This window comes from Chelonus insularis, unplaced genomic scaffold (genome assembly GCF_013357705.1).
Source record: "Chelonus insularis isolate UGA/USDA-ARS -01 unplaced genomic scaffold, ASM1335770v1 contig_3_pilon, whole genome shotgun sequence".
Lineage (NCBI taxonomy): Eukaryota > Metazoa > Arthropoda > Insecta > Hymenoptera > Braconidae > Chelonus > Chelonus insularis.
Window position 1 is genome coordinate 3,335,561 of NW_023276556.1, and position 18,331 is coordinate 3,353,891.

At 29.0% G+C, this 18,331-nt stretch overlaps 1 protein-coding gene across 4 annotated transcripts; it reads right to left on the reverse strand.

The window, feature by feature from the left end:
- Positions 1 to 1,103: 1,103 nt before the first annotated feature.
- On the reverse strand, positions 1,104 to 18,131 carry Ntan1 (N-terminal amidohydrolase 1). Of its 4 annotated transcripts, none has more exons than XM_035085858.1 (8): positions 17,669 to 18,131; positions 12,203 to 12,291; positions 4,583 to 4,770; positions 3,662 to 3,727; positions 2,951 to 3,133; positions 2,632 to 2,840; positions 2,409 to 2,570; positions 1,104 to 2,323 (listed from the first exon to the last, which is right to left on the reverse strand). In XM_035085858.1, the coding sequence occupies exons 3-8, from the start codon at positions 4,767 to 4,769 to the stop codon at positions 2,186 to 2,188; spliced, it is 945 nt and encodes a 314-aa protein (XP_034941749.1). In that variant the 5' UTR covers position 4,770; positions 12,203 to 12,291; positions 17,669 to 18,131; the 3' UTR covers positions 1,104 to 2,185. The 4 variants fall into 4 exon arrangements, with proteins under 4 accessions (XP_034941749.1, XP_034941750.1, XP_034941752.1 ...); XM_035085859.1 differs by lacking the exon at positions 17,669 to 18,131 and adding an exon at positions 12,557 to 12,575; XM_035085861.1 differs by lacking the exons at positions 12,203 to 12,291; positions 17,669 to 18,131 and adding an exon at positions 6,148 to 6,262.
- Positions 18,132 to 18,331: the final 200 nt, after the last annotated feature.

The following is an 18,331-nucleotide window of genomic DNA, read 5'->3' on the forward strand; positions in this document are numbered from 1 at the left end:
TTCGTTATTAAGTTTATTATAGAAATGAACATTCCCCAACAATACACACATTGCATCGATCAAACTTACTATCAACTAGTCAGTTATCGATTTTTACTCCACTCTAATTTACACTGATTGTAAGCTAGATTTTTATTTGATTTTCTTTGAAAGTTTCATTTTTTACCCTTAATTTACACAACCCAAATTTTTCACGAATATTTTTGCATAAAATTAACTACAACCCTTTTCATCAACAAAATGGTAATGGTATGTTAACAGATGCATTTTCCTAGTTTTTTTTATTCAAGAACGATGTACTGCCTACCAAGCTGATGTTTTTTATGGATGTGAAAATATGTAAATATTACAATGCATTTTTTTTCGCTGCAGAAACTTTCGCATATAAAGATTAATAGAGGATGATAGGAAACCTGTTGAGTGGGTAGTATAATACAATTGATTTCACACATTCATTTTTGCAGCAATATTGGAGTTTTCTGTATTAATAACCTATTATTGAATTTATCTTGTGATATATTATGTACCTATCTATTTTTCTTCCATCTCATTCCAAGTGTTCTCATCGTAATTTCATTAAAAAAATGATTGTAGCAATATTTCTCGGGTAATAAATTCTTTTTCCAGCAGCACTAAATTTAAATTTTCATTTGCCAACGTTATTTTTGGAATATATTAATGTTGTGAAGGAAAAAAAAATTTATATATTTCTGATAAATAAGATGTTTTACATAAATGTGCAAATTTTAGTACGTCGTAGTTGATAATATCTTTAAATTTATATTTATTTTTCCCCTTGAAAGCTCTATAGACCCTCGCATTGAACAAAAGGAATTATAGATGTGAGATCGAACCCCTTTGGATAAGAGAATATGATTAGATTATACGAAAAAAAAGTTTTTGAAATATTTAGGAAAGTTTATAGGAGTTCTCTAAAAGTTTTGTAACTGGGAAAAAGGGATTTACTAAGACCCTTCTTTTAAATAAGTTGTTATTGGTTCGCTGTTAAAGGTAGCTTACTTCAAATTAGGTGTCAAATTTCGATGTAGATATTTATTAGGTACACTTGTTTCTACCCAATAAAAAATAAAGATTTCATGAAATGTCTTTCATTTTATAACTTTATTTATTTATGTATAAGTATAAATATATCACCAATAATGTTTAAAATTACAGTCGTTTTCGTTTGACAAAAAAAGACTTAATAAAATATATTTAATTCCTAGAGGAGAAAAAGCAAATATGATCTATGAAGAAAATTAAAGTTTACTTTGAACAAAGTCGAAAGTGATAAATTACATCATGGCCAAGAAACTTTCCAGAATCGTTACATTCTATTGATTTTTTTTTTTTGACATTTTGTATAACACAATTAACGTATTTTTATTGAACAAAGTTTCTCGTTCTATGTATTTTGAAAATTTAATGACAAATGAAAATAAAAAATAACAGAACGATAACAAAGTTCACTGAGTATGTAAATATGTCACGAGCTTGTGATGCTTCTATTTACATACCAGATAATTGATCACAATATTTCATTTTTCGTATTATTAATTTGTAAAAATATATACTTTTAAGCTTTCATCACGAATGATATTATTAACGTCTAGTCCAGGCCAGCTAGCTTATCGTTCATCGTATTATTTTTCTTTATAATAGAATTACAATTCGAGGACGGCGTTTTTATTTAATTTTATAAATTTTCATCAACATTTTAATAATAACAGTATATTTGATTTATATGAAAACAGTGAAATAATTGTTTGTGAATCAAATAAAAACGCAATCAATTTTCAAATCTTATAATTAGTCTAAATAATTTGCTAGCCAAGCATTGATAAAACAAATATGTACATCTTTATCATATTCTGATTTCTCTACCATTCATCATCATAGTAAAGTAAAATTCCATTTTATGGCAAACTTAAAAGGTATCAACGAATACACCACGATTAAAAGAATGAATCAAAGGCCACATAAATATAAACTCATCGTGATAATTCATCTATACTAGATTCCTTTAATTACATTACAGTCGAAGTTAATTCGAGATACTTGTAATAAAAATATGAAAAAAAAATGTATTAATTCACTTGTGATTTAAATTTACAGTTTACATCGTGGCCTTTATTTATTTATTAAAGTATTGCACGAAAGTATTTGAAGCACTTTAAGGTTATTATTAAAAACCAGTGTCATATCGGATCGGTTGCCAAACACCAGTTGTTTCATCTCGGCGGTAATAATGTGGCCTGTTATCTCGGAAGACTGTCACAGCCGGAAATTGGTTATCTTGAATATATTTTAACGTAGCTCTTATCTTTAAAGAAATGACAAAAAATACAATTAATATTATTAATCGATGTTTTTGAGTAATACTTGTATAACGATGAGAATATTCATACTTGAGCTACAAAATGAGGTGGCTCTACATCTGGTGAAGTAGAGAGATGCCGGAGAATAAAATCATCAGTCTGAGCTAGCCATAAATCTACTCCACGAAGTGGATCATAATTGAATGGCCCAATTCTCAAAAGTCCAAGAGTACAGTCATAAACGTCCAAAACCTAAGGAAGAATATTTTTTGTTTTATTTTCCCCAAGGTATAAAATGTGAGATTGTACTCACTTGCTGGCCGCCTGTCAGGTGCCTAGCCGCCCTCAAAGCTTGATCCGGTCCCTTGTCAGGAAACGTTGCTGGGAATATTTCGCCGGTTTTGACATTCAGCCCAATTCCATATATGACAGGCCAATGAATTCCACCTCTCACTGTCGTATTAAGCTCGCCCACACAGCACAATGTCAAATCGATTTCGATTGGTTGCCTGTGAAAAGCAGCTATGGACAACAACACAAGGAATAAATGTCTGTTACAACTTTTCTGAATCTAAGTTAATTAATTTCCCATTTTTCATGAGTACACATAGCTTAAAAATTTCATTACTCACAAAGGATGTTATAAAATAATTCTTCTGAGTAATTTCTTGGATCGGAATATCCACCTACAAGTTGAAGCTCAACTCTTCCCTCAGGGAATCCCAGCGCTAGTTCCGTCACCTTCTGGACCATTGCGGATGCAGCTTCCTCAGTCCCTGCTCCATCTAGATGTGCTAAAGCCACAGCACCTGATCCTATCAAACATATGAATGCATAATTTATTAAATTTATGCTTATACATGATATTCCCAGAGTCGGTTTGTTAGAACTTAAAACGACTGTTTTGCCACACACTTCAAAAAGAAATCCTTTTACTGGTAGACATATTTCAAGCAAGACACCGATATTCATGATGTTTATTACGGAAAGACTAAGAATATATATATATTAGACAGCAAAACAAGAAAGCTAGATAGATATACGAGTGTGTATGAGATATTGTAAGATGTAGGAAGAAGTTTAGAGATCTCTAAAATGAGAGGGAGATAGAGAAGAAAAGGATAGAATAGAACAGCGTGAAGAGGCACACTTAATCGTGGATAAGCTGAACATATCATACTTCACGCTTTACAGTACAATGATATTTTTCGTAACAATTTTTTTATTGTGAAAATCTTTTACTTTCTGCTTGAATATTAATTTTTCAATTATAAACTTCTTTAAAGGTTTTTCATTAAGTTAATGAAATATGTTGGTTATTGAAGTTTCTCTTTTATACGTACCAGAATGTCGCACCACTACAATTATGCATGTTGTCATGTCGTCTGATCCCAAAATATTGACATTTTCTGAAACAAAAATATTTGTTCACTGAATTTTATTACTTTTTTAACAATTTCAAAAGAATAATTACTATCACTTGCTGATAAATTCCAAGGAAAAATTCTCTTTTTATCAAGAAAAAACTGAAATTATGATGAAAATAATAGTGCAAATAAATGTAGAGAAAGCTTTTTTACTGGAGTTACATTTTTCTAAGGGAATTTATTTTTTTCTTCTTTAGATAAAAATTCTCAAACAGAATAGAAAATAAGTCAACGAGTATAAAGATGAATTTGAATTTCTAAATGCAACCAATGCAATAATATGATGAAATATTACTCCAAAGCTATCTGTTACATCATTTCTACATTAACAACATGGAAAATTATAATTCACATTAACATATTTTATTATTAAATCAACATTGATTTTTATCACATCTAAATATATTTCTTGCAAAATTCATTAACGAAAATTTCATAGAAAACTCATTACATGCCAATTTAAAATACTTAGCAAGAAAAGACATCATATTTGTTTTCTGATAAACTAACAAGTGTTTTTGTCATGTTTCTAAATTATACTCAGTTTTTTATAACCAAGCTTTATTGCATTTCACTGGTAATTGGTAGTGCTGCTCCATGCTGAGAATTACCGATAATAATCTTTACGACATTTGATTACATTTGCTCTTTTATGAGTAATTTATTGTGTTACTTTATTCAATTTAAAGCAATTATTAAAACTAGCACAATGTTATACAAATTTTTTTTATTTATGGACAATTTTCTGGTAATAATGGCAGGTCATATCAATAAATTTCAAACGAATTATTTATTCATTCTTTTTAGCTCTATAAGACATTCATTGATAATACTCACTGTCGTGAGGAAGTGTTGCAGCCATTTCTCTTTGTTGAACATAGAGAAGACCTACTGGACCCACCAATTTTGCAGGCATTGAATGCAGCTGGGCTGCTGTTTCACGATATATTGGATGTGCTGCATACAAGGACCTGCTATCCACAGGTACCTCTTCCTGCAGCACTCCGTTCACTACCAACACCATCCTGCAACAAGAGAGGCAAAAATATGGTTACAGAAAGGCTAGAGTCAAAGAGAACTTAATTATTATTATGTAGTGGAAGTTAGTTGAAAATTTATTATTTAACTTGTTTGAAAAGTCTTCTATTATAAAATATGATTTAAAGCTTTAATTAAAAATCTACAACACTTAACAATTAAAAAAAAACTTGTTCATTTATTACTCTAAAAATGTCGGATATATTTATTTTATCATTATTCTCATCTGTTTATTGATTTGAAAAGAAGCTTGGCAATAAATTGCGGATGTTCTAGAAACTTGTCATTATCTAAACCCTGTTATTACACAATAATAAAAATTATTGATAATTCCTACGAAAAAAAAAACTGTGATAAGAAATAAAAGTATTAATAAGATAAATTTTACACAAATTAAATGTACAGTTTTATTCCACATGAATATTTTTAACATCTAATTAGGATGAATGATGTGTGACAATAGTGTGAAATTTATTAATATAAAATTTTCTTTAAGAGAAATTTAACAGTATTAGAATACTTGACAAACTCATTCGTACAGGTTAATTCTGCTTGAAAGATCAAAGTAATAAGAAATAATGATAACTCAGTATGGAATAAGCTGAATAGAATTATTTCATTATGAGGAGTGAATTATTCGCTTAGACACAATTGATAATACTTCATAACAGAGGTATAAAGTATAAATAGTAATACTCAATACTTGATTGCAACTGTCATTAATTTGACAATAAAATAATGATTGTTAAGTATCTTTGTGTCTCTGAGCGACATAAAGGTATTGTGATAAAACAGGTCACAAAAAAGAAAATGACAAAGATCTTAGAAGATCGAAGATCACTGGTATTGTTGAACAACTATTCGTGACGTGATTCCATGTCAAGTAGAGGTGTATTAAGTGTCTCACCGTAACAGCTTACTTGTGTAACAAGCAACGTCTGACTCTACAAGAGAAAAAATAAAATAGCAAAGAAAAAATCAAACCAAAACGGAAAGATGAACAAAGATAAAAGTCACTCAACAAGATAACAATGAATAACACAACATTTATTGTTCATCTTCAAGCCTGTAACTGAATGCTTTGAAATTTGAATAAATCATTGTATCGTATTTATTTTTGCTTGCTCACCCAACTAAAAATATATCCAAATAAATTCTTCCAGTAATTTAACTTTTCTATTTGATCTCAAATTCCAAATTTACTCCTTTTACCAATATTTATTTATTGTTTCTAAAGTTAATCCAATGATCTAAAAATTTCCATGGATTTAATAAACACACCATGTCAATTATTCAACAAGCAAATGCTCATTTAATAGGATAAATGATAACTTATAGAATTAATATGTGATTGTGTTAATTACTGAAATGACTATCCTGTGTAAACTAATTTGAATCAACGTCGAACACTACTAAGTGCTCGTTTTTCATTAAGTCGGTATTTTCCAACTTATTAACAAATCCCACTGATTATGACTGGCTTATCAGCAAACACGTCGACTGGTTAATACCAGCCAGTATGTCAGCATGTGGGAGGAGTGTGAAATCCAAAGCAGACCAATCGACAGTTATTTTCTAATCGAATGCAGCACCAACAGAGCGTGAATATTTAGATCTATTTTTTTTCTTGATGATCTTGAAGCTTTTTTGATGAAAAAATATTCATGATTGGCTTATCTTATTGCTAAAAAAATTTAAAAAAATACATTAGTGTAATTAAATATTTCAAAGCAAAAATTTTTAAATGAATAAAATAAATTTTTTTTTCAATCAAGTATAGAAACGTTTTTTTTATTAAAAAAAATATATTGAAGAATTAATTAAAAATAAAATTTTTCATAAAGTTTATTTTTTTTTTTTAATTTAAAATTATAAAAATGATAACATGGTTTAAGTAAGTGGAAGTTAATTGTTTTTTTGTTATTATTTACGTCAATTTTTTGAAAAATTATTTTATCTACAGACTGTATATGAACTATTTTTGATGAGTTGTGAAAGGTTCATCTGCTTTTGAGAAAAATTTCAATGGAGTTTGAAAAATGATTGATGTGTAATTAAAACACAGTACAATAGAGTATTTTAATAATAATACCTATTAAAAATGCTTTATTTTTCATTAATTTGTTTTTTCAATTTAAGAGGAAAGAAAACAATGCAAACTATGCTTTGCTATTAATAAGAATGATATCATATATTGATTTGTTGGATGATATACAAAGCAGTCGTTTACAAGGAAGAATTTAAAAGCACAGAATCCACATAAAATGAGGAATAGTTGTTCTTTAGTTGTGAAAATAATGAAAGCATATAAATATTCATATTTTCAGCGAAAAATATAATTTTTTTTGCATCATCATATGTTTTGATATAAACAAATTTATGTCTAGATATGTATGTATCTACATATATTTTAGGAACGTCGAGGTGAATCTTACAAAATTGCTATGACGCCAGGAAAATTAGCGTCTGCCACTCCATTGCGGGTATGAGATTACACGGCGGCGATGGCTATCGCTATCGTACCGCCAGGAAATTACACTCCTCGAAAATTCATTGTATCAGAGTATACTGGTGGAGTCCACTGTCTACGTCTCTTTATTTTTTGTTCACTTCCTCTTTTATACTGCTTGATCCCCTCAACCTTTTACTCTCCAGTTCTTCTATGTAATTTTAACTTCTTTATTGTTTCATTTTTTTTCTTAACAAATTGGTTTCAAAATTGATATAAATATTTTCAAGAATTATGAATTTAGTTTAATTAATACTCATAGTATAATATTATCGAAAATATGACAGCGTTGAAAATGTCAATTTCTATCTATTAATTAAATTGCCACGAGCAAGTTGAAGCTTAAGAGAAACTGTCACGTTTCATCTTCATAGTGAGCACGTTTAAGATGCAGTTAAAGGACAACATGAGTTGATACAAAACTTAAATACAAGTCCATCTAGAATTTCATTATTTATTCCGGAAACGAAACTTCAAGAGCTTGTCTGTGTTATGAGGTCTTTATACGATTAGAGAACTTAATCTTCATTTTATCTGGTAAACATAAAGTATTTGTAATTTTCATCAACTTCAACGTCATGTAAAGAGCATCCCGGAGGCCAATAACTTCACTAACTTCCCATAGACTAAATTAAAATTCAAGAAGTTGGAAAGTTTCCAACAATTTAGTAAAGGAAAAACAAGATCAATCTGAAAGTTATCTTATTATTTATTGAATAGTTTCTAATTTTCTACTAATACTGATCTATTGTTAACATAATCCCCTTTAAAAAATTCACAAAGTTTTATCATTCACCACCTTACAACGTACCATGATTAGATTTACAAAGACATTAAATTCTTGTGGCAGTTAAATCTCTTCTTACACCACCACTTTTTTGTCTGTCATTGTCGAGTAGCAATAAAGATCTCAATGGTCTCTTTTAGAGACTTCACCTTTTATTAACATTCTTCCATAACTTGGTAGTAACTTTCACAAATTTAGACAGAGAATTGCCAAATACTGCTTACGAGGAAAGAAAAGTAATCAGAGTAAAGTTTGCCCATTAACCACTTGCTAATTGACAATGACGTTGGAAGTTATAATGTCAGAATTGATTGTCCAGTTATAAACATCATATAACTTTTTATTTATCATAAAAGCGGTTAAATCTTTTATACAACAGCTTGAAAAGTTGAATTATCTTTTTGGATACTTTTATTATCCAGTTTATACCAATTTATCATAATACATTCACCCAGAAGCTTCTCTTAAGATGATGTCCGTCGCAAGCATTCACAACCACTGAATTTCATATAAATTCTAAAACTAGAGATATTTCAAAAGGTATCATTATGCTAAAGCTGGCATTTTCAAAGCATTCTCAAGAAAACATCTAAAATGGCAAAAATTTGAAAAAAGCTTGAATTTGATGTTCAGTATGTTTGTCTTCATTTTATATGCTTTGTTTGATATTATCTCTTTTGTTGAAATATTCTCTTAAAGATTTTTTTTTTTGTAAAACAACAAAAACTATTCGATTTTAGAAAGCACTTAAAATACAAATTTTTCTCGCTTTTGTCTGAAATTCATGAATTTCAATGAGAAACGTTTTTTCGTCCCATATTCGCTTCAGTAACTCTTTAGATTGTAAGGTTTTCATTGAGATAAGGGATGCGATAACCACACATAACACAGACAAAGCCGAATCAGCTAACACTTGATTACAAGTCAAATACATGTCTGTTTTAAGGGCTCTCTTTTTTATAGTCACATCCACTTCTCGGTTGAGAGCTGAGATTTCTAGAGAAAAACACCTACTCTTGGATATATTTTTTTTATAAATCATTTTCTCTTCTGATGCACTGCATTGTCGAAGCTCATATGACTTTCTAACAATAATTATCGGAGTGCAAGTGATGTGTCACCTCAGTACCTCAAGCATCAAGGATGGTTGCATTATCACTAGTTTGATAGCCGATCTGACCTAAATTCCTCTAAGGACTCATAGACATGCACCCCAACGTAACATTCATGTATCGATTCTCTCAGCTGTCATTTAATTACCGAATTTTAAAAAAGTGCTGTGTAATTGAAGTTGACATTTTTCACTTTGTTTTTGTTTATTGTTTGTTTTTTTTTGCTGGATTACATCTATTCCTGTAGTGCTGGGAGTTTAAATATTATTGTAATGTCAATATGTACATTAATTAGACTGGAATAAAAAAACTTCAAAAATTGTTTTTCTTTCTCAGCATCGACTAGAATAATTGTCGTTATTTTTCTATCTATGAGAGATAATGAGATAATATCATACACAATAAAAAAAAACTTGTAGCAGCATCAAAACTGACTATTACTCATAAAATATTTTTAACTTCCCATTAGGAAGTTTTTGAAATTGGGTCGATCAGTAAAATTTGAATTTTCATCATATCTCCACGTTTCTAGATATTTGCAAGCATACTGACCAATTTTTAGAATGATATGTGTGTACGTACGTATGTATGTACGGATGTCAGCATTTTTTTCGTTTTCGATATCTCAAGAACGGATCGAGATATCAACTTCAACCAAAATTTATCCGAAAGATATTATTGTAAAAAAGATCTGAGTAGAATTTAAACGAATTCGGTCAAGCTGTTTTTTTTTATAACGAAAAAACTAATAATGAATAAATAAAAAGATTAATTATTTAAAATACTTTTAAATAAATTTTTAATTACTTTTATATCACATCGATTTGGATTTTTCAACAAAATAATGTTATTTAGTTATAACGAGATATGACTTTTAACAATTACACCTTGTTTATAATTATTTAAATTTGTTATAAACAATTACTAATGGGAAGTTTGTCGTGTTAGCACAGACAAAGGGTACTCAGACTTATTTTTTTGATTGCTGTTGCGTTCATAAAAGAAATCTATAGTAACAAGAAATCCCTAAAGTATACGGTAGACTTTACCTGTAAACACATCAGAGATCAGTATTTTTGCAGAAAAAGACCTTTGATTTGTTGTAGCAGTAGAGTTTTTTTTTTCTATGAAGATGAAAAAAAAATGAAAAGTTGAAGCTTTGCAAACAAACCTGTTTTACCTCCTTTCTCTAGTGAATATTATTTTTTAACGTAAAAAAAATTCAATTCACTTAAGAAGTTTTATTACCATTATTAAAATTAAAATTCAATTGCTTCAATATAGAATGAAAGAAAAATTTTTTTGGAAAAGCATGATCAATCACTCTGATGGTGAAGTAATGAAGAAGTTAAAGTGGTCAACGATAAAGTTACTTGTAGCAGAACTCGACCAAGTCTAACAGGTTGAAACATTGCTGTTTAACAGTGCGAATGAAGTTCAAGTGAAGAAAAGTCTGTATATAACTTGTCAGCATGAGTGTATATATCCATAAAAAGAGGTATAAGAGAGTAATACTGAAAGGAAAAACTCTCGGAAATGTATATTGTAGAGCCAAGATGAAAATAAAAATGAAAGAAAGAAAAAAGAATCGAACAAGTTATAAAAACGACGCGGGTGCCTTCGTGACTGTAATAGGTGGGAGGCTGAGGAGATCGAGCCACACGGAAATCCACTTGAAAAGTAGCCATTACCTTAATTATTACTGTAGTGTGTCCAGAAGACTCGCCTTCGTCGGTTTGATAATGCAACGTTTCAATGTTGATTGTCGTACCACATATATCGTCTTATATACTTATACAATCATATTGTTGCTATTCCAACCAAGTACTCATCACTTTCATGCATTGTTGAAATAAGTAAAAAATGAGAAAATGAGTCCCGGTGAAAAAAAATTATAATTTAAATATGAATGGATAATAATAAAGTACTGAAAATGTTTTTATTGTTAATAAATAATCTTGCATAAATAATTTATATGAATGATTAATAAATATTATTTATTAAACAATCTTTATGAATTATTGTAGTAGAAATATTTACTTACAATCTTTTTTTATTATAAATAAATCTATTATTAAATTTATTGTTAATTAAAATGAATAAATATGAATATTTAATGAGACTCTAGTAAATGTTGTAATATTAATGATTTAAGGATTACTAAATAACAACTATCCTTTATTAGTGAGAATAAAAATATAGATTGCCAAAATAAAAAGAAATGAAAAAATGAATAATAAAAATTTGAATAGAATTGGTATGATAAGAACATAGTTCAGGAGATTAAACAAATATGAATGTATAGCATCATAAGTCCGGTGTTAGCATAATTGTTTAGAGAAACAATTAATTAAAATACTTAATTACTGAGGGGATATAGACCTTAGGTTTCGGAGTTAATCACTGGATACTAGGAAGATACAAAAACGTGTGTATATAACGACATATCCTAGGATGTACTGGGAGGAAGTCAACTCTAGGGGCCAATAATGATACAGCAATTAATCGTCTGAGAATCCTGACATGGATTAATATTGCAGTCATGTTACCGTTATCTATCATAGAGATAATATCTTCGTATACTAATATCAGTTAACATGTACATATACGGTCGTTCATGTACGTACATACATTGTCCATATTTTTATCTTGTACTTTCTAAAGATATCTTGCAAGTTTTATTTACTTGTAGTGTTTGTCTTTGAGCTTTTATTGAAATTGGCTAAATTTTTCGGCAATTCATAAGGTTTTTATGACAGTACCTTTTAGAGTGAACTAAGCAGAAATTTTCTCGAGTCTGCAAGTTCTTATCTATTTAAATAAAATATCTAATAGTTTTTTTTATAGTTTCAGAAATAATCTCAAATTCTTAACAGCTACTGAATAAGATAATTTTCCTTAATTCAATGATGGAAGACAAAAAATTTTTTCTTGTTGACAAAAAATGTAAAAGATTCACAGAATGATTCCTTATCGATTAAATTAAAATAAATTAAAACAACTTTTCTCACCTCGTAGAATTTAGTATCTTCAGGACCAAGGACACGTTCCAGACGCCATTGTTATATTTTTTGTTTATTATTTACATAAGAAGGAATTTCTGAAACACAAATAAAAAACAAAAAATCAACAATAATCATCATTGCAATTTAATCACTATAAATAATGATCTATTAACTTAATGATAAATAAATGAATCTCATCTAAATGAAAATAAATTCTAAATTTAAATTTGATTAAAAATACAAATGTAAATGACAACCGTCCATTATCAGATAATAGATTTAATAGAGTTGAAAAATAGACAAAGCTCTTAAATGTAAACTGAAATCACAATTTTATGATAGCCACGAATGGTTCAGCACCTGCACAACTCTTAGACATTTTCACCATAAAATATGCCAAGTCTCATGTATGCAAAGTGTCGCATTATATTAGCATACAGTGGCCCAGGTGACCAGTACCATTTACATATTTATAGGTTTCAACTTCCTCCAATTGTTTATCCACTTTTTCCACTTATTTTCAGGACTTGTTGAAATATTTAGTGAAATAAATACATGACTGAGTACTTGACTAAGTAAATACTGGCAAATAAATGCACCTCATTGTCAATGAAAATAATAAGAGATGTCATGTTCTCAAGACAATGGATGCTTTCTTCGGACGCATAATAAATGCTCAATCACCGGTTGATCGGGTGCGCACGTTCGACAGCAATAATTGTACACGCGCATGGACACAACCAGACAGACGGCCTGTTGGTTGTACGTAGATACACTACACATAACACGATGGTCCGCATTCCACGAGTAGAACAACCGGTACACGTACCAGTGGTTCTCACTATCCTCTGGTACTTTTCACCTTACTCTGTATATAATAATTGTATGTGTGTAAGGTACAATATCGTGCTTATGCCTTCTTTCTATAGGTCCTATTGGTGCGTCGTCTGCACTGTTTCTATATACAAGAGACAAGAAACTGCTATATCCCATCCCACTCGTTATGCAATTCCCCGACGAGTCGGTGGCCCCTTGCTTGTACGGAAGTAACTCAAGCTTCCGGGTCTGCCTTTAGATTGTCTATTCTCTACTTATCCGAATGGACCATTTATTGAATTATTTACCTATTACATTACACACTTGCCCTTTTGTGTTGTCTTATTCACAAAATTGTCTCCTTATCTCACCAAAAGATAATCGTTTTCATGAAATCAAAGAATAAAACCTATGATTGAATTTCTATAACTATTGTGCATGCTATGATAATCCTTATCTCGTCTTCTTCAGGATCAAGTCACGAAAGGAAAATAAAGCTTCCTTTATTTGCTGAAATCATTTATCATTTATGATTGAAATGTTCATTCTAAAATGCTTGCTTTTATTTACTGATTTTATTGAACTTTCAAGGGAATGTTTATTGTATGCAACTATTCAAATCTAGCATCGATGATGATTATTATCTGTACATCTTTGCATTTTAATTTCTGAAGAACAGGTTTTCAATTTAATTTCAATACGTCTTTAGTATTTGCATTTTTAGGAATCGAACAAGATTTTTTTTTGATAAAAAATAGTTTGTTTTTTACCATTACTAATGGTTTATTTCGAGATTTAAAAAAGCTGGATTACATCAATGATTTCTTGATAAAAATATCAAAAATAATTTGTAATTCATCCTGGTTTTTTTTTGAACGGATCTTAATGGGGATTCATGACGTCTTGGAAAAGGTTGTGATAATAATAAACAATCAATGGTATATTTTATTATAATTATATTTATAGTATGTCATTAGACATTTGGTAAAAAATAAAACTACATTGTTAGCTTCATTAAATAAAGTAAATAAAATCATAATTGATAGAGTTTTCATGAGCACTTATATTTTTTTTAACTGATAATCAACAATTACAGATCTCCTGTGACGTCTAGTTGAGCATGAAATGCAAAACTTCAAATGCGTCATCATGACTATTCAAAATGTGCAAGAGAAAAGAAGAAAGCTTAATAAATAGACATCAAGTATATTAATTCTAAGCAATTATTGCAAATTTATTATCGTAATTATTTTTTCTTATTTAATGCTTACTTTTGATTCAGTATCTCTCGTCACGTCAAGTAATAAAGTTGAAGATAAAATCATAGAACACAGATGAAAGGAAAACGTGGAAAATAAAAGTATGCCAGCCAAATTGAAAATTGATAGAGAAAGCTTCTGTGATTCTGCTGAATCTTCTGTGATTATAGTGAACTACCAGAGTACGCACATTTCATGAAAGAAAGGCTACAAATCAAGTCTACCATCTAATTTGCCTTTGTGCATACATAAATATGGTCCTATGTAACATCTTCTTGATGTAACTCACTGTTGAGAATTAAGAGTAAGTGGTAGGCTTGCATGTATGTGGGTATACAGCATGAAAATTGCAATCAAATCATCAAAGTTTGCTCAGTAATTTTATACAATGTAGCAAAAGGCTTGTAACTCCAAGGATTTTTTTCAAATTTCTGAATAATAAAGTTTTAATTCATTCAAGCATGACCTTCAACAACTGTCATTATGTTAAAAATAAAATGAAATTTTTTTGCGGCTTTTCAAAAATGGCATACAATTTACACACAAGAAAAAATGATATTAAATAATTTTAATAAACAAATCAATCAAAAATGATCAATTCAACTAAATAATTATATTTAAGCTCTGTTAATCCGAAGCTCTTCAGTGTTGCTCAACTTAAATACATAAATAAATGATAAAGCTGCAAAAAATGAATGAAAAAAAATATTCCATAATTCGCAATGTATATATATTAAAAAATAAATATTATAATTAATAATATAGCTTATTTTCTACAGCTAATTGAAGTAGGATTAGAGCACAGGAATAACAAAATAAATCAATTTTAAATGGTTTTATTTATAATAGACAAGAAGAGTTGATTGTTATATTTCTCTGATCCTCGCGTGTACGCCAATGAACCTCGAGGGAGAATATAGCACACCGGTCTCTCAAGATAACAACACGAGAAAAATAAGAAGAAAAATAAAATAAAATATTAAACGAACGTGGAATTAATCTTCAGGATATATATATAATGGCTAGGATGGTAGTATATGTTCGCAATCGTTTCTACTCGAGGGATCCAAGCTGAATGTAACGTAGCCACTAATACAACATCAATGTTATCTCTTCTTTATACTTATTAATTCCCTAGTGCACATTGACAGCGTTGAAAAATAAAAAATATCCCAATTTAAGATAATCAGAATTATTAATAACGTCTTTTTTCAATTTTGTTAATCAAACTTCTAAGTAATAATACATATTGATAATTTATGATAAGTTGGACTCAATTCTGACCAGTAAACAAGACAAAAAAAATTATTCTCACTCTCATCTTGTAGATATTTGTACATATGTATGCTATAATCGTTCCTCTTATCGCATTTCACACCCTAAGCATGTGTCTATTCACACATTATTCTTTCGTCTCAATGAATTTAATCCTATTGTCTAATTTTCCATTACTTGATTTGATATTAAGTCTGCCCTTTTGTTCATTAAACATAAGATTCACTGTATTATGCTTTATTTTTTACGTTTATTTAATCCAATTAATGTAATTGAATCACAATAAATATCTTCATAATTTTCATTAATTATTTTTTTTTATTTATTTATTTATTTATGACGTCTTGAGTAATTTAAATATTGTTCCGAGTATGTCATGTAGCTTTCATTACCCTAATTACATATTCAGTATAAGGTTAAACTCACCGAACACTACCAAAAATGAACAAAAGGTTCCAAGAACTTCGTGATTGGAATAATTGATTCTTCAATCGTTCTAATAGAAGTGAAATTGGCAGAAAAATAGAAAAAAAAGAATGAAAAAAATGTAGATGAGAATAGCTTCTCGAAAATGCAGATTAAATTTTTCTGTCATCTGCACAAATGCGTAGATCCACTCACCAGTGTCACTTTTATTCATATGTAGCCATAAATTACTCCTCTTATCTACCAGATTAAACACTTTGTCTGAAGTTCCCAGCGTAGAAATGATTTTCCCATAACTTCAAGTAATTCATGTAATTTATGTTTTCTTCGAAATATTTTTCAATCATATTTCAATGTATTTTTCATCTTTATTTTTTAACTTCATTTTATCTTTCTATAAATTGCTTTGAAAGCTTTGATGATATTTCCCATTTCCACACTTTTTCATTATTATAAAATCTCCAGCAGGATTTTTTTATATTATATTATAACAAGTTAATGTCAATTATTGCATTTCCTAAAGAAACGTCTCTATTACAGGTACTTTGAGCAAGTATAAAAAGTGCATGAAAAAGTTGCATCGAGGTGCATGTACGAATAAATGTATGATATCAAGTCTGACAAAAAGACATATAATTAGATGTTATAAAATAAAATTGCAAAATGCATCAATAGACCATCAGCTTTAGTTAGATCTTCTCTCTTGATCATTTCCTTCATTATATCTAGATATATCTATACAAATATCACATAAGATCATAGGAAAAGGAGATAGATTACAAATATTATGCAGTCTCCCATGCTCAGTTATTTATACTTAATTGGGAAAGTGTTATCCTACATCTATTATTATCATTGCTAATAATCATCACACGTCATTACGCTTTTAACGAGTAACTAGAAAGTGATTTCAATGATTCAGATGAACGAGCAACAGTTGAGTTTATAACAAAAAAAATATATATTCATTACACAAGTTTAGTTTTTTTTTTTTTTAATTAATATAAATCCTAGTTGTATAATTCGTTAACAAACTCTTGGCTTTATTGATTTTAAAAATTGATTTTTATAATTTACCGGCAACATGAATAAATATATTTAGCTTGTCGATGGAAAAGGTAGAAAGAAAGAGAAATTTAAATCCAGCATCACGATGCTTCAACTATAAATTACAAGAACGATAACGGTATCGTTCAGAAAATACCTACAATGTTGTTTAGATGCTACATAGCAAGTACAGTTCGATATTTTCGCTTTTACTATAAATAAAACATGTTAATGTAACTCAATAATCATATAAATAATCAAAATATAAGATTATTTTTATGACATGAATTTAAAATGAATTTTTATTTAATTAAATGCTAATATGCTATAAATATTATAATTGAATTATTCTACGTCGAATATATAATTATTTATAAGCATTTATAAGCGACAATGATGCTGCAATCATAATATTTATGGAACAAATTTACTATAAAATTTACTTAAATCCAAATGTATGGTTAATACTATTTATTTACAGTGTGTGAAATTAATTTCATAGATACATTTTAATTGACTAATCTATTAGATAGATTTTATTATAATAAAAAATTATAAAAGTGTAAGTTTATTCAAAAAACAAATATTTATCCTTGATTTAAATACATAAGTAATATAATGACAGATAAATTAAAAAATAACAACTCACCGACAGAGGACACCAGAGTACCATCAACCTAGCAATGTAGATTTATTATTTTCACCGAAAACAATTTTATACAAGAATAAATGTATATATACTATATTAATGTTTGTATTACCTACATATGAGGTAAGTTTTTGATTAATAACTAATTATGACACATTAATTTATTAAACAAACAACGTATCATCGAAAAGTTCTGGCAATCAACGAGTTAGATGGAAACATAAGCGTCAACTGTCACATTGAACATTTTGATAGCTTCTAAAATGAATAACTTTGATTAAAGTACATGAAATATCGACAATGTATGTCAAATAGGTTAAACCAAATATCAACGTGGGTTTGTGATTGTTTAGAGACAACTGTTGCAAACAAAATTGATGAAAACAGAGTCCAATGTGACTACACTTGGTCACCACACTACTTGCACTGCCAATCGCATTTCACGTTCTATGCAGAGCTGGCAAGATTGAAGCTACAATAAAGGAGAGTGTATATAGGATGCGTGCGCACGTTAGTAATCACATTTCGACTTGATGCATAGTATACTTCTAATGTGTAATATACGTGTGTGCATATATATTGATAAGAAACTTCATAACTAGAGTCATCTTGTGGTAAAGTGCCGATAAAAATGTACCTCTACCAAGATACAATTTTGAAAAA